The 27,463-nt window shown below is 42.5% G+C and overlaps 2 protein-coding genes across 2 annotated transcripts; one reads left to right on the forward strand and one right to left on the reverse strand.

Moving 5' to 3' along the window:
- Positions 1 to 544: 544 nt before the first annotated feature.
- On the reverse strand, positions 545 to 16,794 carry SLC4A1AP (solute carrier family 4 member 1 adaptor protein). The gene is made up of 14 exons (XM_061367242.1): positions 16,245 to 16,794; positions 15,291 to 15,474; positions 14,462 to 14,584; positions 13,552 to 13,612; positions 11,962 to 12,101; positions 11,666 to 11,826; positions 10,831 to 10,900; positions 8,242 to 8,431; positions 7,370 to 7,481; positions 6,560 to 6,800; positions 5,370 to 5,444; positions 4,281 to 4,351; positions 2,013 to 2,088; positions 545 to 813 (listed from the first exon to the last, which is right to left on the reverse strand). Exons 1-14 carry the CDS (start codon positions 16,767 to 16,769, stop codon positions 764 to 766), a joined length of 2,079 nt encoding a protein of 692 aa, XP_061223226.1. The 5' UTR covers positions 16,770 to 16,794; the 3' UTR covers positions 545 to 763.
- Positions 16,795 to 17,342: 548 nt separating this feature from the next.
- Positions 17,343 to 27,184, forward strand: SUPT7L (SPT7 like, STAGA complex subunit gamma). The gene is made up of 4 exons (XM_061367243.1): positions 17,343 to 17,895; positions 21,152 to 21,476; positions 23,112 to 23,349; positions 26,794 to 27,184. The coding sequence occupies exons 1-4, from the start codon at positions 17,483 to 17,485 to the stop codon at positions 27,054 to 27,056; spliced, it is 1,239 nt and encodes a 412-aa protein (XP_061223227.1). The 5' UTR covers positions 17,343 to 17,482; the 3' UTR covers positions 27,057 to 27,184.
- Positions 27,185 to 27,463: the final 279 nt, after the last annotated feature.

The following is a 27,463-nucleotide window of genomic DNA, read 5'->3' on the forward strand; positions in this document are numbered from 1 at the left end:
GATGCTTTGCTCATGTTTTGCAACAGAAAGACAGGCTTCATTATAAGCTTTTCCAGCTCCTAATATCTTTCCATAATTTCTTCTGTTAGCCTCTAGTAAGATAAGCAGTGCCAGCCTCTTCATAAAGTTCTTTGGCCTTTCCACACCTTGTGTGTGCATGCATATGTCTACTCTATGTATGTATACATATATGTATAAAAACCACCGTAAGCTCCCACTTTCCAGTCCTCTCCCAACCAAGTACTCCCCCAACTGCTTGAGGAAGAAATAAAAACAATTTTCTTCTCAAAATACCTTTTTTTTCCATAGGAAAAAACTGAAATCACACCCAAACCCTCATGTTTTAGGTTGTATTTACCATCACAGTCTTTTCAAACAGCAGCCAAAGCAGCATACCAGTAGTGTTTCTCATTTTAATTGCATAAAACCAACAGGAATAAATTTGATCAAGCCTTTAAGTATACAGAGGTGTATTTTTTTTGTATACTTTTATTTACAAGAGGAAAACTGAGCCCACAGGTTGAAGCCAAACAAAAAGGATGAGGCAGAAGAATGTGTGGGCCTTTACTTTTAAAAAAGCATTTAAAAGACTAAAAGAGGACACACCAGGAAAGCCAACAGCAGCCAGAGCGGCTGCTAACGCCCTTGAATCTGGAACAGCTTCTGAAAAGCCAAGTCTTTTATCCCTCACTTAACATGTACTGAAAGAGTCCAAAACAGAGCCATCCTTCAAGCCTCAGCTGTACTCCAGGGCACTTGATGCTCAGTAGCCGTATTTTTCATTGAGATGAGTCCTGCCATCACCACTTTGACCTAATGGGCAAAGAGGAAAAGCTGAATTAATTTTCCCCCTTCTTATCCAAGACAAATGTGCACCCAAGCATGAAACAGTCTCCAGGCAGCAGCAGTCAGATGACCAGAAAGAGGATAAAAAGTCAGACTGGATATTACAATTCAAATAATCTTTTGATTTATACGTATCATTCCTCTTAATTGTACTAATCATGCCAAGATTGCATCATATATTCCTGTGGGGGTTTGTTTTGTTTTTCCCTTGTATCCTTATTATGCCATCTTGGAAAACAGGTCTTATTATTAGCAGGCAGAGACAGAGAAATGAGCTCCCTCTTATGGACACAGCTCGCCTGGCTATCCCAGATCAGACCTCCACTTTACTGAATCAGGTGTTTTGTCCCAATGGATTCATATGCCAGAGCAGAGCAGTCTTTTCACTGAAGGGTGATTCACCAGATCATACTTTTCTTCAGTGAAACTGATTCTCATTTTTCTTACTCCTTTTGGAGCCTACCTATATTATAAGCCTGCAACAGCCTTATAGTCAGGAATCTACCAAATGAAAGCTGAGCTTTGAACAAGCTATGAAAACCCCAATGCATGAAAACAAACCTTCCATTTTGGAGAAACTGAAAAAAATATATATATCCTGTTTAAGAATAACCTCAACTTGGCTCAAACCACTCTGGAACTAAAGTAAAAGAACTTGTTCAAACTTTAACATATTTGATGCGTGCATTTATTAATCAGTGCCTTCACCAAAGGGTTACCGAGAATTCTCACCAAAACACATGGCCCAAAGTCTGTATTCCAATGATTTCTGAAAGCATTTGCAAAGAAGACTATCAGATTTCACAGACTTCTATGAAGGCCGAGAATACTGCCATAGCTGCAGACCATCTGTAGTGAAGGTCTGAGCTTCTCTTTCAACTAGATCACTGTATTACTCTGTGTGACTGGAGTTAGCTCCCTCAGCTGTTACAAAACTCAGAAACAAACCTCAGGTGTATCTGTCCACTGAGATGAAGCTACTACAGACACTGCAAGACCTGCATGGCCATACAGCAGATATATGGCATAGAATGCCAGAAAACATCAGGTTCTGGTTAAGTATTCCCAAGTTACTTTTTTCTCCAGAAGTTACGAGGACACCTGGACTACTTATTAGCTAGATTCTTGAGTTATAAGACTAAAAAAGGTAAGGAAATGGTTGATACCTGCAGGAGGAACCCATATGCAGTAGTCTGGGTCATCATCTGGGTACTGCGAGGAAAATAATGGTGGTTGCTTTACCTGCAAAAGCAAAAAGGATTTAAGGTGCTGCACCCTTACAGCAATGTGTCCCAGCCACTAAACCTCATATTAATTCAGAGGCAAATACTGAAAGGTGAGGGCTTTTTCTACTAGAGTCAGGGATGAAAGCTATAGCACACAGGGAAGAAGAAACATCAAACCCTAAACCAGATCCAGTTTATTCCCAGTAGGGTCACAGAGTAATAGAAATACTGGTTAGCTGGGACCTCGGGAGGTCATCGTGTCCAATCTGCCCCTCAGAACAGAACCACTGCCAACTGCCCATTTTGGGACAGTTTCATCTTATCATCCTATTGTTTGGTAGTGTCGTTCAACACAGAATTTCTTTAGGCAGGGGAAAAGACTTAGAACAGGATTTTCAAGAAGTGCTTTACTGACTTCAATGCACAACCCCACTGAAAACTTCGGGTTTAAGATGACTTTGAAACTGGAGCATAGAAAAGTTAAGCTATTATATAAGGATAACTTAGCTTTTAATAAAAAGAAAACCCCTTTTTTTTTTTCCCTAGGTGTCAGTGGCATCACCAAAATGTTTAAAGCAAACCAAAACAGGTCATTTGCAATGCAGATGTTGACATAGCAACACCTTTTTGTCCCTAGGTTTTTAGGTTTTGCCAAACCAGCATCACTTTCTCAACGACTGCAGGCAGCTATCAAAACAATTCGTACGACTGTAGAGTACAAGACTTAAAGAGCTCAAATTGTAGCCAAGTTACTCAGCACTGATTTGTAGTAGTCTGTAGTATCACGACATTATGCAACTGAAGCAATTTTTCATTACCTTAAAAACTCTCCTTCACCAAACTTACCTCTAAACCAGTTATTTTGGAAGACTAATGTTTTCCAAAACACTAGACTGCAGAGTTTTTAAATATGGCTTGGGAATACTCATTTTAAAACTGTTTTCCAATTTTACATGATTCAAAGTTATTCCTCAAATATTAAGGCGGGGGGGGGGGAGCTGACTTCTGGTTTATATTTTCCATGCAAGATCTAAGCCCAAAACCAGAGACAGCATGTGGAAACAGTGATTTGTGATGGGAGAGAGAATACAGCTAAGCCATCTGGCATTTGGAAAATGCTCAGTGCTACAGTGAACCCTCTGCTGCTGAGAGGTGCTGACTTGACCATCTCAGCATGAGACATTGCCTTGTTCTTCCATAGTCATAGAAATGGTACAACTTGGGCTTTAACAATATACATTTACTCTTGCCTTCTTTATCAATGTGCCTTATAGGCCAGCAACAAAGGACAATTCCAAAGACTGTGCCTACCCAATCCTTGGGTCCTTTGCCAGGATTAACAAGGCAGCAGTACACACAGGCTGCAGGGAGTTAAGTCTCTTTAAATAAGTGGCGCAGGGCTAAAATTAGGTGCCCACCACAAACGAACTGTCATAATAGTCAGAATTCATGGCCCACCAAGTACAGTAATCTTTGATGGGAGTCAGCAGAAGGGTAGCATGCACTCTAAAGGGAAGAACCTCGCAATGATCATTAGGCTAAGAGCATGCTGTCAGAGAAGTTCCTTCCCAGCTCCAGGAAGGCAACAATTGCCTGTGTCCCAAAATGTGCAAGCCTCATACACTTTACATTTTAATACAAGTCTCATGCACAGGAGGAACGTTACCTGGCACATCCACTCAAACTTAGTAATAATTTGGTTGCAAAATTCAATAATCTTAGATTCATCTCTTTTCACATCTTACAGAATAAAAAGAGGTTTAATAACAGCAATATAGACTAGCTACCACTCCAGTACAGCATGGTCTGTGCCAGCCAAGACATGCTTCCCAAGCTACACTCCAAGGAAAGTTTTGCAATGCCATTCCAAAGGCCAGAGAGCACCTGTGTTATACAACACTTGTGATACAGGAGAAGCAGCAATCAGCAGAAGCTAACTGCCAAGTGAAAAGGTGAAAACAAATAAATCTGCGGTTGAATTGAGAGCCTCCATCATGTTAAAAATACCAAGCTTTACCTTCTCATTACAGACTCCAAAATCCGTGCCCAGTGGCACTATGTGGTTCTACATCTGGGTTTTCATCAGCAGAAAAGCACTGCTGCCGCTAAGTTATACTCAATCAAACTGCTACTATTTCACTACAAAATAGCCTACTAAATGATTTCCTGAAACTCTTAAACTGCAGGAGTCATGGTGTTGTAACTCACCTTGCTCGAGCTGTTGATTTTCTTAACTTTCTCAGATGCCTCCTCAGGTTCCTTACATACTGCCTCAGATGCTGGGAAGAAAGATTTGGTTTACAACACATCATAAATGACAAATAGTATCAGAAATAAGCTTGTAGGATGTTTACATAAGAATTGGTACAAAAGGAAATCCAAGACAGCTCACTGCAAAATTAATACCTCAGACTGCTGAACATCCTTTCGGTTTTCACAGATTTATTAACATATGCTTAATACACTGTGAGTCACCTATCTGAATGCAGTTCAGTAAGGTCCTCTATTTGGTATTCTATAACACACTTTAGTTAACTAACAGCAGATGTTTCCTTTCTAAAGATACTCTCTATCTGTAATCAGTGCAGGGATTGATTTAGAGGAAAACAGTACGAAATGCACAGGATCAACATTTAAAAATATTAACCAACCAAAAAATAACCCTGAAACTTGTGTGTGGAATACAGAAGAGATAGAAGCATGCCTTGTTCTTCTGCCACTTGAGCTGTGAAATACTGAGCCTCTTGTGGCGTAAAAACTATGGATGAGACTATGAGGACAGGATAACATTCGAAGAGTCTCAGTTATGAAAAAATGGAATATTCATATAGATCTCCTCTATGTTCAGTATACCAGGTTTCATTTTGGGGATCTTTCTGGTCATAGGTCATTAACACATTATTAGCTAACGTTATAGAAGATTTGTCACTTTATAAAAGTTAGTTCTGTCCTTCCTAGTGTTTCAAGGCAGCAGGGCAGGGGGTGGGGAGCATTATGTTTAAGCTCCTAAATTAAAATAAGTTTTCTTCTCATACCTCTTTCTTCTTTAAACAAAGGATCTCAAATGAGCTAATGACTATGAAAATCAAAGAGAACGGAAACACGGTTGAAATGACCTGTCTTTACCACACACTTACCACTTTGCAAGCAAAACACAATCCTTTGTTTCAACTCTAGGTCTGTTTAGGCTCTAGATTAAGCTTAGTTTCCTTCTAGTGACAGAAGACAGTTAAGTCCTTTAGACAGTTTCTAAACTAACGTGCTACTGTACAACAGAGCCTAAACTCTATTGCTCACCTTGAGATTTCTCTTGTGAGGGTCCCATCTGAGATTCTTTCCTTAGTACCTTTGGCTCAGGCAGAAAAGGAGCCCCTGTAAAAGACAAAAGAGCGAGCCAGATGAGCACTCTGCAGTAACTCTGCTGAGCAGAGCACTAACATCCCTGAGACAAAGTACAAAAGGGAACTCTCGGCTGTGTTTGTCACAGGAGTAACTTCTCTTGAAAGTTCTCCAAATTACTTCATGTACCAAGTCCCTCCCAATACGATATTAAAGAAAAACTTGTGACCAATTAAAACATGCCAGTAACTTGTGCAGCATTAAGACAAAAAGTTAGAATTAGGTTTGTCATCAAACACCTCATTTACTGAGAAACATCAGTACTGAGTTTTCAAATGCATCAAGCTGATAGAGAAAAAGAGGGAATGGGGGTAAACCACACAGACACAAGAAGATACCTCTCCACTGCCATTTTTAGAAGTATTTTTCCTCTTCACAAAGAGATCTGAAGCTTTACACAGACTTTCTTGTTTTTTTCTTATTAAGCCACCCTCCCTGCCAACAATGCATTGCAGTTGTTTTTATATGGACACTCAATCTGATGAAAGCAGGACTCACTGTTGTGGTGTAAGCCCAGCCAGTAACCCAGCAACGTGCAGCCACTTGCTCACTCTCCCCTTTTGCCCCCTCTCCAGGCAGGATGGGGAGGAGAATTGAAAAGAGTGTAAACCCCACGGGTTGACATAAGAACAGTCCAATAACTAAAGTACAATACAGAACTACTACTAATAATAACGGTAAGGGAAATAACAAGGGGAGAGAATACAACCACTCACCACCCACTGACCAATACCCAGCCTGACCCGAGCAGTGATCTAACCCTTCTGGGTAACTCCCCCCCAGTTTATACACTGGGCATGACATGCTATGGTATGGAATACCCCTTTGGCTAGTTTAGGTCAGCTGTCTTGTCTCTGCTCCTTCCCAGCTTCTTGTGCTCCTCCTCACTGGCAGAGGATTGGAAACTGAAAAGTCTTTGATCAGAGTTAGTTGACACATAGAGTCTGGACTCGCAAGGAAAAATCTATGGAAAGGAAATCTGCTGGAGAACCTGTGACCCAGACACTAGGAGATTCACAGAGCTCTGAAAAATTCAGCAGCAACAGTCTCAGCTTCACTACTGGAAAAACCCAAACCCAATGATTTACCATCCTGAAGGGATTCTAGATTCTTGTTATTGCAAGAAGAACCATCAGGAGCATTAGTTTCTTTTTCTGTTTCTTCTTCTGCTGTAATTTTTGTTTCCACCTTTGATGCTCTGCTGTTTATTGTATTTGTTTCTTGCTTCTCCTCCATTTCTTCTTCTTCCTCCTCTTCCTCCTCCTCTGGTCCATCATCTTTTGTTTTTAACAAGCTTTCAGGCACTTCTGGACGCCTAACAGGCAACTTCTGTGGGAGAAAGAGTTGTGCTTCAGTGCTACGATAAATGGAGCTGGATGCCACAGATATTCATTACAGAAGAAAGCACTCACATTAATGTCAGCGACAGCAGGTAAGGAGACACTCTCAGGATGAAGAACAGTTAGGTTTTAAAGAAAAAATATTAGTAGAGATGAAAGATGAAAAAAATATGTCCAGTTCATAGATAGGGAACGCAATCTTTTCATATGAGGGCACTGGAAACAATCAATTTTGGATATGATCTTTGCCGTAAGACCAAAACAAACTGCTGAGGTATAGCAGTGGTTCAGCCTGATGTCCCCAGGCTGCCTCTACTCAATTCATTGCCTTTTGACCACAGCTGTGCCTAGGAGACTGGCTGTACTAGGACAAAGAACACAACTGCTAGCAGTAAGCATCCAACAGCCACTGCTAGCCCTGTGCACCTCCACTGCCACAGGCCTGCAGCTCCATTCTGTTTCCTTGCATGTGAGAAGACACAGTTGCCACCTACAGTCTCCATAGCCTGAGAACGTCTGAGAAACAGCCTCTGATTTGCTCTTACGAGTCAAACTTACCCCTAGGCTTCCAGTTTTCAGCTTGAATTTGCTCCCCCCTTTCATTGCACCAAACAGAGGCAAGGTAATCTTTTTAGGCTTGTTCTCTGCTTCCAGACTGTAACTCCCACTCCTAATAAAAAATAGATAGAGGAAAAGAGTGCACACAGCATCAACTGAGTCTTACATTTAGAAATGCAAACCAACCTGCAAATTAGAAGTGGATATATAAAAATCCTTTAATTTCTCTCTCACTTGAAGCATCCAAGGAACAGGAAGCAAAAAATAAATAAGGAGGAAAAAACCTGTCTCACAGACTCCCTCAAATTCAACTGCACACACCTACACATGTATATAATAGATACGCATATATAAAAACACACTTGAAGGATAAACCTCAATTTAAGCAAACTAATTAAGCCTGTAATTAAGCTGCCACTAGCAAATGATGAACCCAGCACACACCCTCTTGAACTGCAGCAGTTGTGCGAGGCAGTACTTGAAGAGCCACTACACTTGACTTCAGGTACGTTTCATGGAGTGAAAGTGGTTTTCAGCTTGTACATAATACCTGTAACATTCCTCTGCTCCTTTTAGATGCAGGTTGGGAAAAAAAACCATGAAAGCTGACACCACGATTCCAATCCTTTCCCCTTCTCATCCTCCCAGTGTGGGCTTAGCTTACTCCAGTGTTGCGGTACATCTGCCTCAACCACAGATGCTGCAACACCCAAAAGGCACAGCGTCTCTTTGAAGCGGTAGGCTGGCCAGGTAGGTTGGAAGGCTGTCCTGCCTTTGTGTTTGGAAAGCTGTCTATTTACTGGGTTTGCACAACTGCCCATGGACAACAACAACGGTAAAAGCAATTGTTTTACACTTTAGAGAAGACTTACTGGGGCTTCAGCTCAGGCAGCTCTGCAGGCTTGACAAGCTTCACTAGCCCTTTCAGCCTCTGTTGCTCTTTCTTCAGCTCAAAGGACCTCAAGTGAAGCTTCTTTCGTGCCACACTGTCTAAGGTAGATCCTGATTTTATTTCAGTCATGAATTCATCCAAGGAATCTTGAGGTGCTGGCTGGGACTGGACTAGACAAGATAAAGGGCAGATACGCATTGTTACGAGTGGGGAGACAACAGCTGTACTCAAGTCCTACCTTTACAGAATACCGTATATAGGAAAAACTATCCTCTCTGCAAGTTTCTGTTGAAAGGCGAAATAATAGAGGTTATTAGCCCTGGAAAGATGAAAGCATTTCTCCTAACAATAGCCTCACAGTAAACTTTCATCCACTTACATAACAAAGCCTCTCTTAAAATTGACTGCTTCTTTATGAGTGTCTTCACGTTATTCATCTCACTGCAAGATCTGCTGTCCTTCAGAAAGTGGCTTATGGGTTCTTTTTGTAGTCACAGACTAAAATAAACACAGCTACAAAGAATGCCATACCACTGCATGGGGAATCTCATTTTGACTTTCCTGGAATGTTTATGTAATAACATTTGCAAAGCTGAGAATGAATCAACACATGATGCTGCCTCCCAGCCCTGCATGACAGAGCACATACAAAAACAGTTTCATGTGTTAGGCCAATCACACAAGATTTACCTCTGTTTTGACTGGATTTTGTAATAATAAAACACTGCTTTCTACTTGGAAAAGAATAGTGACAGTCTTTCTACTCCACTTGATTTCAAATATTAATAATTCTGCGCATGTTGATGCAATTAAAACTCAAGAGGAAAAACTAAAGTTCTAATGACGAAGAAAAATGATTGTAGAATTCTAACACATGGAATTCAACCAACCAACCAAAATACCCACAGAAAAACTCCTTCCTTGGGCTTAAACAAGTTTTTATACAGTGTTAAAATACAACTTGAATGCAAACAAAGAAAAACGTTGTTGCTAGAATTTGGATGAGCCTTTTGACAGGCAGCCTCCCTCTGCCCTTCAGTGTTATATGAAACTGGCAAATCTGGTATTTGCTGCATTACAAGCATTTATGTACATATGCACAAGCATAATTATGCAAACAATAAGTTATTTTCAGTTCAGCTTGAGCTAATTAAATAGCACTCTGTATTTAAAGCAGCACATGTTGAATTTCAATAAAATAGCATGGTTTTGTTAAAGGTGCACATTCAAGCAATTTTACATGACAAATATTTACAGAGAAGTCTAGCAAGATTTATATTTACAAATGGACTCAACTGGAAAGGGTATTCCTGAGCTAGAACAAAACACAGTTTATAATTTGCAAGCGTATTAAAGCCATAACAGTAACTGTTCAAATATATACAGAATTAAGAGGCTTCAAAACCCAAGAAACTGTTATAGCATCCACCTCTTCACAATCACAAATGATGACAAAACTCGTCATAAAGGAAACTCAGATAGAAATACTCTCCTTGCAACTATTTATATGAACCAAGACAAAAAATATCAATGAAAACTTACTGATAACAGTCAGAAGATTCTAACAGGCAGGAGCTGAGCAGAATGATCATTTAATTTAAACACCAAATTCCAAAGATATGGCTTAGTGTCTAGTCAGGTAATTCAGAACAATTAAAAGCGCAGTTTGCTTCTTTATCTGCAGAACCATGTAAGTGCTTCAATCAGGGAGTGATCTTCAGCGAGTCAGATCACCCCTTCTTGCAAATACAATTCTCTGCTTGATTCCAACAGTGCCTAAGATCAGGTAATTCAACTTAGATGTTTACTGTTAGCATTCAATATCAGTTGCAGCTGTTTTCTACACTGCTGAAGTAAAACTTGCTGGGAGGTAAATCAACCATGGTTATAATGCTTTATATTTCAGTGAATAAAGGTATAGGGCTATTTACTGCACCATCAACTTAATGATGATTTTCTTCTGAACAGGTAATCAAAGATGAGACTGAAGAGCTCTATGTATTTGATTTTCATTCAGCTGCATCAGTGAGTGAGAGATACCAAGTCAGTCCATCAGTAATTAGCTCTGAAAAACTCTGTTTTGACTCCACATTTTTCTTCTCTCACCTTTCCTTTTTAAGATGCATTTACAATGAGAGAAGTGGAATAAAATACACTGTCTTTTCTGCTGGTTGCTTAGTCTTCCCTTATAAACGCTTTTGGAAGTCACGAGAAAAACTGTTCCTCAAATTGGGTCAGTTTCACTAATATGGGCAGATAACCAGTAATAATGTTCACCCATGAACTTGTACACTCACCTCAGCTTAGATGTTGCTTGCTTTGGACAAGACTGCATTTATTAGCAAGTGACTATACACACACATAACAGTATAATAGTACTTAAACTATTGGCTGGAGAGTATTAAGTATCCTTATTAAGCTAACTCAGTGACCTGCAAATCTCCCCACCCCTTTGTGAAAAGTGGACATTAAAAGAAAGGCCCTTAAGACAGAAATCCATAAAATACATTTTTATCTCCTTATTGCTCTTTATGAAAAGCACTACGATCAAATAAACTTCATGCCTTACCTTTCCCTGAAGCCTTCAGCTTCTCTGTTATCTCAGAAAGTTCATTTTCAACTTCATTTAGCTTTTTGACCTAGAAAAGAACATGCTTAGAAGATCTTTGTATCTTCTTAAAATCCCCTTTTAAGAGTTGTTCAAATATCCTACCAAATTACCTCCATTTCTCTACTTCTGATCTTTGACCAGGATTTCTGGGCTGAAAAAAATATAGTCTAGAATGCTCCTAAACAACTATCAGTCTCTTCACATACTGTTCAAATAATTTTCTGTCTGAAACATGAAAATATGGTAATGCTTCTGCAGCAATGTTACAGCACCAGTGTGATCCTCCAATCCTCCCTATCCCTGCTCCCCCACACCCTATTGTCTGTGCATGGCTTTTAGTTGCCATATGCCTGTCAGTCCAGGACGCTTATTCTTTGAAGCAGAATGAGATCCTTCTTTATGATCCCATTCTTCTTTACGATGTGCCCTGTGCACCTGAAAAGTTGCAATTATTTTCTGATGCTTTGAAACTATTATACAAGTACCCTGCTCTGGTATTTCCTTCACCCACTGCCATGATTCAAGTAGCAGTCCATACTACACAGGCAAAAGCAAGGTAGTATACTACCTCTTCAATAAAGCAAATCAGTACTTTAAGATATTCATAGATATTGTCCACAAATAAAAAAAAAACCCACTATTTTATTGTAACTTGGCCAAATGAGAGTGAAAGGTCTGAAATGATATCAGAGTTCAAGTTATCGAAGAAAGATCAGGAAATAGGTTTGATTTTCCTTCTTAGTAATAATACGTGCATGAGAGAATAAGCCTGGCATATCATAACAATTCTTACCAAGGAGTCGTAAGTCTCTGGTTTTTCTTCTATTTTACCAGCTTTTTTCATTCTGTTCAGGCGTTTCTTTTCTACAGCACCAGTTCGATCAAGGAAGGTGTCATCATCACTGTCATAAAAATCCTCATCTTCCCAGTTCTTTGATTTCCTTTTTCGGGATACTGGGAAAGGGAAAGCAGAAGGCAAGAAGCCAATGATTTATATACCACTGAGCAATAAAACAAATTCAAGATAGCAATTGCGAATCCCTAATTTAGGGCTTTTAGAATAATCAAAGCATTTGACTCATTACTCACCTGCTTCTTGCCTTAGTACTCCCCGAGCATCGAGTAGCCTGCAAGCTTCCAGGGCACACTGTATCATTGCTTCCTTCTTCTTTCCTGAATGGAGAATCTCTGCCACCAGCTGCTTCCCTGATGCATCATCCACAGGCAACCTGTTCAGTTTGAAAGATAGAGAACAGCTCAGATACAAACATATATTATTTACCATATTGACATTGTTCTTTCCATTTTAATCTGGTCTTTTTCGGAGGGTTAAGTATTTTTCACTTTTCACTTCATAAGAACACAAGATATCCTAAAGCACACAAGTACTTTTTTATTTCACTAGTCCAAACAATAACTCTTCCTATATTCATTCCATTGGGAATATAAGAAGTTAAAAAGTTAAATGTCAGTCTCTGAATCATTTTAAGCACCAGTATTTCATCCATGCAATCACTAATACTTCCCATGCTGAAGGAAAGGTTTCTTAAGCAGTACAGTCACGGTAATGTTGTTCCTATCCATTTGAAATCTACCCTGTTGACTTAATTTTCACCTCACCTTCTGATCTCCAAGTTACGTTAGTGGCCTTTCACAGGAACCCATCAAAAACTGCCTTACAGAATCACAGAATAGTTAGGGTTGGAAAGGACCTTAAGATCATTCAGTTCTAACCTCCCTGCCACATGTCACCCAAGGCTGTGTTTAACCAGGCCTTGAACACCGCCAGGAATGGAGCATTCACAACTTCCTTGGGCAACCCATTCCAGTGCCTTGCCATCCTTACAGTAAAGAATTTCCTCCTTATATCCAATCTAAACTTCCCATGTTTAAATTTGAACCAATTACCCCTTGTTCAGGGTTCACTATAGTCCCTAATGAAGAGTCCTTCCCCAGCATCCCTATAGACCCCCTTCAGATACTGGAAGGCTGCTATGAGGTCTCCACGCAGCCTTCTCTTCTCCAGGCTGAACAGCCCCAACTCTCTCAGCCTGTCTCCATACAGGAGGTGCTCCAGTCCCCTGATCATCCTCGTGGCCTCCTCTGGACTTGTTCCAACAGTTCCACGTCCTTTTTATGTTGAGGACACCACAACTGCACACAATACTCCAGGTGAGGTCTCACAAGAGCAGAGTAGAGGGGCAGGATCACCTCCTTGGACCTGCTGATCACACTCCTTTTGATGCAGCCCAGGATACGGTTGGTTTCTGGGCTGTGAGCGCACACTGCTGGCTCATATTCAGTTTCTCATCAACCATAAAATAACTGAAATGGGGTACACAGTAGAATGAAAGATTTTTTTTCTCTCTCCCCTATAATGAATTGAAAGATAATTGTTTCCTAGTTTCTTCTTCAATTTCACATATTTGTCAAAACAAGGGGAACTGAAAGAACCTGAACTCTTGCTTTCTCGATGTTCATCTCTAAGGAAAACCAAATGCTTCCAGACCAGAAAGCAGCACAGACACTAAACTAGGCACTGATCCTTGAACTTCTGTCTCAGTATCAAATTCCAGTTGGCCTCCTTGCCAAGTGTGACAACACAAATAATTCCTTCAGGCTTTGTGAATTCAGTGAAGTCAGCTTCTACGCAGAGAAAGTGAATGGAGATGTACATACTTGATCCTGCACAGCCAGCTATTGTGCCCACGATCATCATATTCATATTCTAACTCTTCTCCTAGAGAGAAAAAGAAAGTTGATGTAGTAACCAAAATTGAAATAAACAAGAATAATCATTACAGCATAGAAGAATGTCATGGTTAAAAAGAAACAGGTTAAGTTGCCCTTGTTATAAGCCTGAATTTGCCATGGGATCTTCTGTTGGTACTATGCTTATCTGGTTGTTTTTAACAGTGTAGTTCAAAGAAAAAACAATCTTGTCTCTACGTATTCGAGTAAATGACATTGAAGTAATGACATTTTTCAGTCTGAATTCACAGATATTTTAAAGATTAATTTTTCACTTTAGCAAATAAGTGAGTAACCTTTAAGTTTCAGTAGCAACTATTGGAAGTTCAGAGCAATTCATTACTGCTGTTTGTCTTGTTAGACTTTCCAATTCTATCTCACAATCACAGCCACTGCCAAACAGAACAGACTGGAATTTGATGGGTATGAATTTTTCAGCACAGCTTCAAAGCATGGTTGTGGTTTCAGTGTTGCTCCAAAGGCATACAACTCTCACTACAATTCCCAGTTTAGGGATTAGTAACTAAGTCAGTCTCAGATATACAATGGTGATCTAAGTTTTAATTAATTAAATTAAACTAACTAATTAAATTAATCAAATCAAACAAAATAACAAAAAAACCCAAACCCAAAACCAACAAAGAAACGCAAACCACAAACCAAAACACAAAACCACACAAAGAACTCAAACCACCACCAACCCCCACTGAAACTTTGATCACAAGGTAATAGAAAAGTTTAGCTCCTACACCTTAACTCCCAAAGGCAAACATGAGCATAAATGTCACACTTTGGTAAACAGGAAATTTACTTTAAACTTAGAAAAATAGTACAGTACCTTCTCTGTCAAAGAAGCCCTGTAAGGCCTTCCTAGGGTCTTTCATATAAAAGGCATCTTGCACATCCTGAAAATCAATAGCAATAGGGTTTTCTTCAACCTCATCCTCCTCAGCATCCTCCCCTACAAGACATAGAAATTGCAAAAGTATGCTGAAATGTTAGGAAGAGATCACCAGTATATTTCAACTTGTCTTAGTTTGAAAGAAGCATCAGCTATGTGATCCTAAGATTATTTCCCTTAACTTGACTATTATTTCTGCATCCAATAAAAAAAAAAAACAACCTGCTTCATTTTTACTATTACTCATTCAACCATAAGATGCAGTTTTGCAGATGAACGTCACTGCTGTGTCAGCACATTAAAGGATTATTTGCTTATATATTTCCATTCAAAAAACCAACTCCTTTTGGCCTGAACAGCTCATTAATTACAATTTATCTATCTAGCTTTAGGATGTGGACTTCTTCAAATTTAAAGACAACCATACTGCATAGAAGCCTCAAGCAATTAAATTTCATCTCTCAGGCAGAAGTATGGACCCTATCACAGGAACAAACCTAGACTCTCACTTTTATGGTCTTCTATACGCATAGGCAAATTCCTCCCCGCATCTAAAACAGCTCTAGCATACTTCTCACCAAATATAAGCTTTCCTTGTCACACCACTCTTCCTTTTAAAAGGATTTAAAAGGATTACTGAATACCCAAGAAATTCCACTGAACAGGGACACCTGGCATAAAGCTGGAATTTCAACCCTGGTATTCCCTGAAAACTGGCTTAAAGACCTTCCAAGATGTATCAGCTGATTTACACATCATCACTTACCCATTCCCCACGAGCAGCTCATATCACTGTTCTGACTCCTCTCATTTTTCTCCTCTTTTTCATCTTCTTCATCAGAGTCCTCTCCCAACATTGTCTTTTCTAACTTTGCCTGCTGCTGCTTGCGCAGTGCCTTCAGTTGAGTCACAGTTAGCTCTGACTCAGACTCCTGGTCCTCCTTGGGTCCCTAAGTCACAAACAGTAACTTAGCAGAAATGGTTTTTAAAAGAAAAATAGAGACGTATTTTCAACACAGATGCAGTTCACGTACAATAACATAAAGAAACCATTACAGTGCTCTTCAAAAAGTGGAATTATTAGACCATTTGTTACAGCTTGCATTACCAAACATATCAGTCTTAATGCCTTTTCCAAATGAGAGAAAAAAAGAGATGAGCGTTACTGTGTACTTGCAGTCAGACCAATCTCAAATAGAACTGCATTTTAAAGACAGAAGGTAAATACGCCCCTCAATACCACATGGAAGAATGTGAGTAATGAGCAGCCTCTGACATATGTGCAGGGCACACCAAGTGCCATCTGAACTTCTACTGATGAAAGCTGCCCTTGTTCACACAGAAATATCAGTGTTTCACTTCACTAACACATCATCCTGCCGGAGAGAAATGCCTTCTGCACTCACTGCACGCAGGCAGAAGCTGCCAGCCCCGTTCTCATGCGGAGTCCTCGGCAGAGCCGCCCACAGTGATGCTGCAATGCGCTGCTCTGTCCTTCAGCCCCAAACCTCACCGCAGAGCTCGCAGTGGATACTTACAGCTGACTGCTTTTGCCAGTACAACCACCATAGCAGCGCTCGGCTGCTTTCATAGCACCCAAACCGCCTCACGCCGCAGAAGTGGCTTTCCCATCCAGTACTCCAAGGAGATGGAGACAAGCAAATCCCGGAGCTCGATCCGGGGAAGCTTCTACCGACACAAGGCCAGGGCCCCGACTCACCTGCAGGAAGAAGAGGCGGGAGCTGCCGCCGAAGCGGAGCCCATGGCCCACCCGCACCCGGCAGTAGGTGCGGGGCGGCACCCGCGTCTTGTTGAGGAAGGTGCCGTGGGTGCTCCCCAGGTCGTACACATAGAAGCCGGCGGCATCGTCGCCGTTGGGGTCACCGGGGGCGCAGGCAGCGCCGCGGTACTGCAGCACGGCGTGGTGCCGCGACACCGAGGGGTGCTCCAGCGCCAGGGCGCAGCCGGGCAGCCGCCCCACCAGGAACCAGCTGCCGCCCTCCAGCCGCACCGAGCCCAGCACCACGCCGCCCTTCAGCACCTCCAGCCCGTAGCCGGCTCCGTCCGGAGGGCGGCTGCCCCACGGCGGCTCCTCGTAGCGCGGCGCGGCGGCAGGGCGGGCTGGCGGCGGGCTGGGCCCCGGGTCCCCACCCTCCGCGGCGCGGGGTGCGGCGGGCAGCGGGCAGCTCGGCCGCTTGAAGGCGGTGGGCTCGCCGGCCGCCTCCAGCTCCATGGCCTCCGCCATCTTCCCGGGTCCGTTCCTAAATAGGGTCGTCCGGAAACGAGCACCGCTGCGGTTTCAGTGCCGGGGGTAGCAAGTGGCTCCACGGGGGTCGTGCCACTACCCCAGCTGCGGCTCAGGGTAGCGTGAGGAGTGAGACAAGGAGAGAGGCAGCGGCCGGGGCGGCGGGACCGACGGCAGAGACGGCGATTTTTTCCCTTCTGCCGGCGCGAAGGAACGGTGGTGGCGGGGGAACGGCTTCTGGTGAAGGACCAGGGCTCACTTCCGGCTCGGCGGCCAGGCGGGGCGGGTAGGCCGCGGGGTATTCGGGGACCCGGAGCTGGGACCCAGTGAGGGCGAAGGAGGGAGGCACAGCGGGTGGGAGAACCGAGTGCGGCCTCCGGAGTTCCTCTACTCAAGCGAGGGCCCGCAGGAGATAGACCCACGGCGGCCTCTGTTAGACACACAAGGAGTTACTGCCTCACGGGTGCGTTTCTGTTCCCCCCCCCCCACCTCCGGAGCAGCAGCGATGTAACCTGTTCAGTGCCAGCGCTGCGTCCTGGAGCGTCGTGAGGCACTGAGCGACGGCTTTCGTGGCAGCCGTAGTTGGTTTCATTCAAGAGCGTCACCGCAGCTCCCATTGCTGTCCAAAGCTTAGCACTTTCCCCTGCGACAAGGCTCTTCCGTACCACAGTGTGCGGTAGCCTCGTGGGCGCTGATAAGTGACCTGTGCAAAGATGCTGCGATATTGGGGCGAGATTCCAGTTTCATCTAACCAGGCCAACCGCAGCTCCTTTGACCTGCTTCAGCGTGAGTTCCGTACCGTGGAGGTCCAGGATCCTCCACTGCATCAACCCTCTGCGAACAAACCCCGGCCCACCACCATGCTGGACATCCCCTCGGAGCCCTGCAGCCTCACCATTCACACCATCCAGCTCATCCAGCACAACAGGCGGCTGCGCAGCCTCATCGCCATGGCTCAGGCTCAGAACCAGCAGCAAGCAGAGGGTATAAAAGCTGAAGACAACGAACCGTTGCCGTCTCGTCCGGCTTCTCCGCCTCTCCCTGATGACCTGCTTCCTCTGGATAGCAAAACCCCCAAAATGCCATTTCAGCTGAGGCACAGTGACCCAGAGAGTGATTTCTACAGGTGTGTTGGTATTTCTTTGGGTTAGTTCTTGACTGAAGGAAAGCTGAGTGGTTTTGAACATATATATAGCTACATCAATTCCATGAGGCTGAAGGGTCAAACACTTGTATTCCAAGTGTGAAACAGGCTTCAGAAAGGAAAGGTTTAGTTTTCTGCTGTGTGGATAACATGCACGTTATTTAAAATAAATGTGCTTTTGTAAGATTTCAATGGCCAAGGAGCTGAGATGCAGAAACTATCACATTTTACCCCATTCTTGGTGTTATGCTGGTCAGAGGTGGTGATGAGCATGGGTGAACGGAATTCTTGTTTTTGATACTGACCCTACTAGCCAAGGACTGGACAAAATGTAAAGGAAGGTTGTATTGCTTCTACCTCAGCAGCCAGTCTTTGACTAAATAGTGCTGCCACCACCTCCCTGTCTACCCTTCTGACAAGCACTAAATTCACAAGCACATGCTGCATCTCTTGCAGGATCTTGAAGTGCTTTGTAGTTCACGTGCATTTGAATTCAGGGATAAATCCTCACTTAACCCATTCTTAGCTTGAAGGCTGTGCACCAATGGACATGATGTATGAGAGAATAATATGTTTTTTACTTTTTAAAATGGGGAGACTGTGCGCCAGTGAAACAGAACTTACAGTTAAATCTCGCAGAGATCTTTAATGGCCTGAGGCTGTATAAAATGCCTTTTACTGCATGATGATGCTTTTGGTAACATACCATCTCTGAACATTAGGGTGATTCTTTAGTGCTGTTTGTGGAGAAACACCATCATCTTTGGAAGAAATAAAGTAATTAGCCAGGAGGGGTGAAGGGAAACCCAATTGTGTGAGAATGAGGTCTGAGCCCTGTGACTCCTGCTCTTTCTGGCCTTGTAGTTTGTAGACCTGAGCAGTGCTCTGCAATATCTTCCCTGATGCCTTCAGCTTTAAGTTCAGTTTTCTGTGGCTCTGTCCATGTTTCGGGGGGCTGTTATGTCTCTTTGTTGTCCCTTGTGAGTTTCTGGGGTCTAAGTAAAGAAGTGCTATTTAGCAGTCAGCCACATGGGGGAGCTTAAGGACCAGATTGTAATAACTGGATAGACAGCTTTGAAGAGAGATGTTTTGTGGCTGACAGTGGATTTCTAATGAGCTTCAGTGTAGAGTAGAATTTCATTTTGTACTTGCTAAATCAAACACATTTATGCTTTTCCAGGAAGAAAGCTTTGAGTTTGTTGCTGCATGTTTGTTCTTAACTGGTTTAAGATGCTTACGTGCATTAAAAACCGCAGGTGCTGTTACAGCAATAAAAATAGTTATATGGTTTGCTAATGCTTGCTCTTGGTGTGTAAAAACAAATTAAAGGCCGTTCTTCCCCTTGATAAAGCATGGAAGTGCTTATTTTTATTCTGCCTTCTGAAGTGCCATTGTCAGTTACAGTGTTTGACTGAATACATATTTTAATTCCATTTTCTTTGGCGATAACCTGGGTTTGAGAAGAAGCAATTCATACACCTATTTAGACATAAGAAGAAAGAAAGATAAGAGTGGCAAGCCTGAATATGATCACAAGTTTCTTTAATATAGACATGTCCTTTCCTGTTGCCTTGTTATTCATTGTCATGCTTTGACCCTGCACTCTTGTCTTTTATTTTGTTATCCACCAGATTCATTCTCTGTGTGTCTTGTGTCCTCATCCCTGTAGCCCCTACCACCCTGTCCCTTCTGAGGTGAGGAAAGGCAGAACCTAATCCACTGCTATTTTCCACTTGTTTTGATTTTTCCAATCCCCACAAATCTGTACCACCATCAGTTTTATAACAATGCTGTTTCTTTTCTCCATTTTCATAAATATGGTGAAACAAACCTTGATTCTGGCACAGATGCATTAGGGAAGACCTGGACTCCACAGTGGAAATTTTTCACATACTTGCTTGGTGATGGATTTGGAGGACTCTAGTAGGTTTACACAGCAGGCTTTCCATTTACAAAAGCTGTCTGGACTCTTACCCACGTGTCCTTTTACTGTTCTTATAATTTCTTGGAATATCTCTGACGCACCAGAATATCTCAGGCTTCCCAGCTTGCAGCTCTTCACATCTCTTCTGAGTGTCTTAAAACGTTTTCACGTTTTCTGCCTTCTGGTCCTCATGGGCGAAGGCAACTGTGCGAGAGGTGATCAGCACAGCTATTTCATCCTTGAATTCCTTTACTATTCCTGGATGAATCACCATCTGGTCCTGCTGATTTGCAGCTGTTACGGTTCTTGGAATACACGATAAAGAGATTAACATCTGGTTTTGGTTGGTATAGAAACAGACAGTGAGCTTAAAGTATTACCGATGAAGAATGAGTAAGGAACTGTAGACTTGAAACTACCATTTGAACAGGAGGCTCTTACTATAGTGTGACTGTTAGCATTTCCTTCTCTGGTCACCTTCCTCCAATTATCATGGATCCATCTTCAAAAGAAACCTAACCTATTCATTGAGTGCCTCCTCAGATGCTTTTTCTTGTGTGTGTATGGTTAGTTTCTTAACAGATTTCTCTGCCATTCTCTCATTTGTGTTTATGACCACATGGGATGTGTCCTTTGCATAGAAAAATGATCTGTGCACAAAACTGGGAGCTTGCAAGGGGAAAGCAGTTCGTGGCAGAAGGGCTTGTAGTGAAGAAATGTCTGTACACAGGTAGGGGAACACATGTCAATGGGATAGCAGGTTTAATGTTAGGAAGGGTTTGTAGCAGTGATTAATTACAGCAGGCAGAACATAAGTTCCCCTGATGGACTGAGCACTTTGGCTTCCCCCCCAGGCTATCTGGTCTTCTGGATTGTGCCGCTGGGACACAATTTATTTTTGCTGTTATCTATTGAGCAGTTTCTTTATACGCATTTGCAGCCTTCTGTAGACACAGCAAAGATATTTTAAAAGAGGCTTGATGAGGTTGAGGTGGAAAGAAGCCTCTTTCCAAAAGGAGACAACTTTCTTGTTTGCGTTAGTGTGCTGTGCTCTTTGATGCACTCTGACTGGTGTAGTCTTGTTTTTTCCACTGTTCTTTATTCTACCATTTTGGGAAAATGGCTCTGAAGTGACTCTGTTGCACCCCATTTGGTAGAAATTCAAGTCCAGCTGTCCAGGTGGAGAAGCTGTGGACACCCCCAGACAATCTGCTTTCCCTTTGTACATCGCTTTATTATTGACATTATCTCTTCAACTGATACGTTGCTTTCCGTTTCTGGAGATGTGCTATTTTTGTCTGTTCTGTTTTTCAGAGGAAAAGGGGAGCCAGTGACTGAGCTGAGTTGGTCCTCCTGCCGACAGCTTCTCTACCAGTCCATGGCCACCATCCTGGCTCACACAGGCTTTGAGTGTGCCAATGAGAGTGTCCTGGAGACCCTGACAGACATTGCCCACGAGTACTGCTTGAAGTTCACCAAACTGTTGCGCTTTGCAGTGGATCGAGAAGCCCGCCTTGGGCACACCCCATTCCCTGATGTCATGGAGCAGGTCTTCCATGAAGTGGGCATTGGCAGCGTGCTCTCACTGCAGAAGTTCTGGCAGCACCGCATTAAGGATTATCACAGCTACATGCTTCAGGTGAGAAGAGTGGTAGGCACCTGACAGCACCAAGAAACGTACCCCCAGTACAATTGCTTATTCCTATAGCAAGTCCAGGGTCTTACTGAGGTAAAATCCAAATGGAAAACCTCTTGGACGTGGAGGAGAGTCATCAAGGATTTTTTTTTGACTGGAAGACATAGCTCTTTATTTGTGTCCCTTCTGAGGCTTAGAATGCTCTACTGGCTGTTTGTCTGGGTTTAAGAGGAGGCCCACAGCTCCTGAATGACCCAGAAAATGGTATCAAGTAGAGGTAAAATCAGTACTGACTGATTAACTGTATTTTCTGCTTTAATGGGATATTTTGCTGCTTACCATCTCAGAAAACAAGCAAACAAAAATTACTAGGATGTACAGTGGCTTGTGTTTGCTTCAGCAAGGGGTGACTTGCTTAAGCTTTAGGAGTATAAGGTAGTATTGTGCTGATCTGAGTTGTCACAGAGGTGTTACCTTCAACTCTAGAGAGGACTATGCTTTGTGGAGGAAGCAAAGGAGCTGTTAAATTTCTTGGAATAAGAGGTATCACGTAAGTTGTAAGAATAAGGGTATAGTTCCTCTTGGGCCTTGTATTCTATGAAATGAAAGCATTTCATTTGAATGATGTGAGACTGCCTGTTGTGGACTTAGAGAAACGCAAGGATTTGAAGTAGGAGTTTTACTCCTGCTCATCAAAATCCAAGACTCGAATGAAGTAGATAGCCTGCGAGCAAAGGTAAAACCTGCCATCCCTTCTTCGTTGTCTCAGGAGATGAGCGCCCGTTGACTCATCTTGGAGCAGTTACCTTGTGCTCCTTCTTTTCCTGGGGTTGGCACCTTGTGGCTTACAGAGACAGTATAAATCAGACACACCTGTAAGCGTGTATTTTGTGATAGATATGAGGTCTGTTCACAGTAGTCTCTGTATTTGGAAGTATATCTAGATGGGGGAAATAGCCTTTGCTGTTCTTTCTCCTTGCTTCTGCTGTTAGAAAGCCTTGGGATTTTCCTGAGCACAGTTTGCTGACTGCTGGGATTCAGTGGTATAAACAAGTATTTGTTAGGTGCAGGTGAAATCTGAAATTTTGAATTAATTGCTTACAGTTGTTAAATTTCTAGTACAGGTTTATGCTAAATCTTATTCCTGTATTTGTTTCGCTTCTCTCATTGAAGAAGACTTTTGAGTTTTTTTGCTTTAATCTGACAGAAGATACCCGGGCTTTGCTTCAGATGAGTGTCTGAGCTGCTTATTTTTTAATGCTTGGCTAAATTTGTTCCTGGATGGGGATGGGGACAGTATTATAGGTAAAAGCAAAGAGTAAGACTGAGACACTTTGCTTTTGTTTCATCCTCTGTTTAAATTTCTGGGCCTCATCATCTGTGTCTGAAATAAAGGTGCTCATACTTGTTTGCAGATGTATTAATGGGTTAAACCTCCCTTGTTACAGAACAGAATGTGTTGTTGAAGAGAAGAAAAACAAAGTCTTTTCTGTGTAGATGGTAACCTGTTTACTTGTTTGTTCAGGTCAGATGTTAATAATGTGGGAACAGGGCGCACTGCAGTGTAATTGCCATCAGAGTCTCTGAAGTCACTCTGACCTTTCTGGCTTCTTTCTCACCCCCATTGATCTTTGACAGGTTAGCAAGCAGCTGTCTGAAGAATATGAGAAGATTGTCAACCCTGAGAAGGCAGCAGAAGACACAAAGCCTGTGAAGATTAAGGAGGAACCTGTCAGTGATATTACTTTCCCCATAAGTGAGGAGCTGGAAGGAGACCTAGCTTCTGGTGACCAGTCTTTGCCTGTTGGAGTCCTTGGAGCTCAAAGCGAGCGCTTCTCTGCCAACTTAGAAGTAGAAGCTTCCCCACAGACTTCAGGTAGGGGTTTCTTGCTGCTCCTGAAACAGTCCATCAGCAGTTGCATGTGATCTTGTTCCCATTTTTAACAGCAGAAGAGGGAGAGGAAGAAGAAATTGTGAGTTTTTACTAAAACATTTGGATGGGAGGGAAACTCTTCCTTGCTTCCTAAATACAAACCCAAAGAATCAAAGGTGTCAGTTGCTGGGATTTATTGAATATTTCCTCCATTTGTGGACCCTGTAGAACACAAAATGCTTATCATGGTGTTGCTTTTTAGGGGATGATCAAAGTTCTTGGCTTTGTTGCTGGTGTGAGATAGATTGTTTTTCCACAGTGATGGCCCGAGGGCTTTATTCTTGCTTTTTGAAGTAGGGTGTTTGCTGCAGATATCAGTACTGGGTTGTTTTTTTTCCAGGCTAATGTAACAAAGACAATAATAGCTTCTGGTTTTATACATACTGATTTAAGAGACTGGGGTTTATCCTTATTTCTGGTAAGGAGATTACTGGATTATTTTTTTTCCTTTGGTTTGGTTTCTTTTTTGCTGGGTAGTTTTGAATTCTTGTCCAGAGATTCGTGTTACTGAAAAGTTGAAGGCCATGCTCCTTATGACTGAAGTAAATTCAAGGCCCTATGTAGTTTAGGCACTGAATGAATTATGGAAATACTGATGATACTTGGTACAGTCCTCTGTAATCAAAAGTTACCCTGGTAGCGAAAGTCATTGTTTTATGAAAGCTCAGAAGGGACTTACAAGGAATGGGCTCATGGGGGTCTCTCCTGTTCTAGCATCTTTACCCCAAAGCTCGCTGTAGTTAGCTCAGGCCAGGGAAAGTGAAATGGTGAGTGCAGTAATGGGGTTATGGAGACCGCACTCTTCCTTAAAGTGTCGTCCCTTGATGTTGGCACTGAAGCACACTGCCAGCACGGGAGAATCTGCTATGCTGTGCCTTTTTGATGTCCATATACAAGTTTTACTCTGTGCACCATTTAGTAGTGCTAAATGAAAAATGGAGAAGACATTCTTCTCCCAAAGACAGACACTTCTGAATTCTGTATAGAACCTTCTGAGCTCTGGAAATCCCTGTGGTAATAGCTGTTTCACTTAAAAATCTGGTTAAAAAACAGTGAAGCCTGTCCTCCTATTCACTCTAAACTAAGTAGCATATATAGTGAGGTTAGAGTATACCCCTGAGTCCATTAGTTGTTGGGGTTTTTTCCAAATAGCACATTCTGCTGAGTCTTAAAAAGCTGATGTTTTTCTGGAAGCTCACGTTGTTTTCCTAAGTACCTCTGAAATGTGAAGTGGCTGCATTTTTGTGGGAGAGGGAACAGCAGACTCCTATGCCCCATCTGGGGTTGCGAGTGATTCATCTGGAAAGCTTTGTATTAGCATCAGCCACTTGAGACCCAGAGGGTTAGCATGCTAGCTGTATATTGAATGCCTCTTTGATACTGAATTGATGTTTTCTGATTAAGAATACAGGTGCTCTGTTCCTCCCTGAAAATCCCTTCACTTCACAAGGGCCTTTGGAAATCTCATTGCTGTGAGAATCCCAGTCTAGAGCTGGGTAGGCTGGAGAGCCTAGTATCATCAGGAGCAAAAAAAAGCTGCTGCAATTAGGACACACAAAAATACAAGTGTGAGGCTCACAGAGAGGACAGCAAGGCTTCAGTGTCTGAGGGCAAAACTCTTGGTACAATGTTCATGTTCCACTTGTGTTTCTGCTTGTAGCTGATGGGCTGTGAGCTAGCTGTTTAATTTCATTGCAGTTAGGGGAGTGGAGGCAAACCTGGGGACCTCGTTCCTCCACCCAGCAGGATAACATGAGGATTATCTCATTTGCAAAGTACGTTGAAGATAAAGTGCTTTGAAGGTGAAATAACCTGTGTCGATACTGAAGTACTTTCAGTCATTAGTGGCACTCTCAATGACAGCTGATAGAGCTGGAAGGAATAAGGCTGAGCAATGAAGAGCGATTGATGAAAGAAAGACACAGGTTTTTGTGAGCATCTTTGATTATTGTGTAGACTGGAGCTGCAACTCTGTGGAACTGATAGTGTTTTAATGATGTGTCCATTGCTGTTGAGAGGAATACATTTAATTATTATTAACATAAAAAGGACTTTTCATTAAGGCAACTGGACACCAGCAAGTACTTTCATTCTGGCTTGCTGTCTAACTGCTAAGCTAATGTAGGCTGTTTTATCTCAAAGGTCTCCTAAACCCTGGTTTGGGCTAAGCTGCTATGGAAAAGATTCCTAATGCCTTCATAAGGGAGAATTCTCAGTACAAACACTGGTGGTACACCAGTAAAACACTTGAGTGCAGATCACTGGTGGTAGATTTGTTCTCTGTGTAATTGCTATTAATAAGGAGTAATATAATAGGGAACAGTAGTAGATTGGGCTCAGTGCAAGAGGTTTGGTTGTGTTTTCAAACTGCAATGAAGCTCCTCAAGACACAAGGTTTGGAAAACTTATTAAAACTGGTTTCCAAGGTTTGTTTATTTTCCATGTGAATTCAAGCCCACACAAGAGGGACCAGATTTAAAAGTGAAAAGATTTCCGGCTTTGTTCAGTTCTGGGCTGTTTATGTCCATCTCAGCAAGGAGCCCAATTAGTCTGTTTTTAATAGGATTTTTTGTCTCTCTTAAAACTGTAAATAAGCAGAAATAATGCAATCTATAATTACTGCTCATGGAGAGAAAAACATTTGCTGTTATCAAGAAGTATGGTTTCCATAGTCTTGTACAGAATATCCTCAGTCTGCTCAGATTGCACACTAGTCCAGAATAGCTCAGAGGAGGGAATTCTCAGCAAGGGAGTCTGCAAGGTTTAGCCAAGAAGATTTCCTTCTGTTCTGTTAAGGATGGGGTGAGACCTGTGGGTGTTGAGTACAAGGAGGCAGGCAGTTGAGTGGCTGACTGCAGCTCTTATGTCCCTGCATTTCAGTGCTGGAAGCTCATCTACCTACTCCTCTGCCCTCACTTCACTTCTGCTGCAGAAGTCCAGTATGTCTGACAGATTAAAGGAGGTTGCAGACATTGGAAGGACCTCATCATCATGAATGACTTCTGCACTGCCTTGAAGTCTTGCTTACGCAGGGCGTAGTCCATGTGCTATTGGTGTACTCATTGCTGCTGAGACACTCCTGGAGAGTGATGTGGGGTCTTTAAGTTGTTGTTTCTTCTCATGCAGAAAGCCATATGGAGAATTGCTATGAAAGGATAGCATCGTATTTTCTAGAGCAACAATCACTGGGTTATAAAAGTACTGAAAGAAACATATTTTTTACTTATTGTTTCACTTGTTCCTTGGTGTGTTTTGGTTGTTTTCCTTCCAGCTTAGTTCACCTGTACCTTTGATTTGCTCCTTCTTTATCTGTGCTGCTGTCTTGCATCTGCTGTTTGTGATCTGTGTTTTTACTCAGTTACTACTGTGTGCTTTTTCTTTCTCCAGGGGCCGAGGTGAATGCTTCCCCACTCTGGAACTTGGCACAGGTGAAAATGGAGCCACAGGAAAATGAGGAGGCTAATGTGCATGGCCATGGGGTCCTAGGCAGTGATGTCTTTGAGGAACCAATGTCAGGCATGAGTGAAGCTGGGATGCCACAGAGCCCCAATGGCTCTGAGAGCAGCTACGGTTCTCATTCTGCTGACAGTCTGATGGGATCCTCGCCTGTCTTCAACCAGCGCTGCAAGAAAAAGATGAAGAAGATGTGAAACAGACAGTCTTTTTATTTAGTCCTGATGATATGTAATAGACTTGAAACAGACTGAGAGAGTACTGTGAGGATTGTGGTTCATAAACAGGGCTGGCCCTGATGTATGAGGGACCTTGCATAAAATTATTATGAGAGGTTTGACATGTGGTGCTCTTCAGCTCCCCTCTTTGCTGGCTTCTCTACTCCCTCTTGACTCATGAGATTGAAGATCACCCTGTACATTTGATGGTGGCGAGGTTTGCTTTGACAGATTAATCCCAAAGTTACCAGTGGAAAGCAGCTGTGAGGAGATGTGCTAAGTCACAGAATCATTGAATACTTTGGGTTGAAGGGACCTCTTGACATTTCTGGTCCAGTCCCCTGCTTGAAGCACAGCTCATTTGCACAGGGTATTTCACTGGTGAC

This window comes from Neopsephotus bourkii, unplaced genomic scaffold (assembly GCF_033783945.1).
Source record: "Neopsephotus bourkii isolate Nb327-2 ecotype Australia unplaced genomic scaffold, CSIRO-AGI_Nbou_v1 NB_1373, whole genome shotgun sequence".
In the NCBI taxonomy this organism is placed as follows: Eukaryota; Metazoa; Chordata; class Aves; order Psittaciformes; family Psittacidae; genus Neopsephotus; species Neopsephotus bourkii.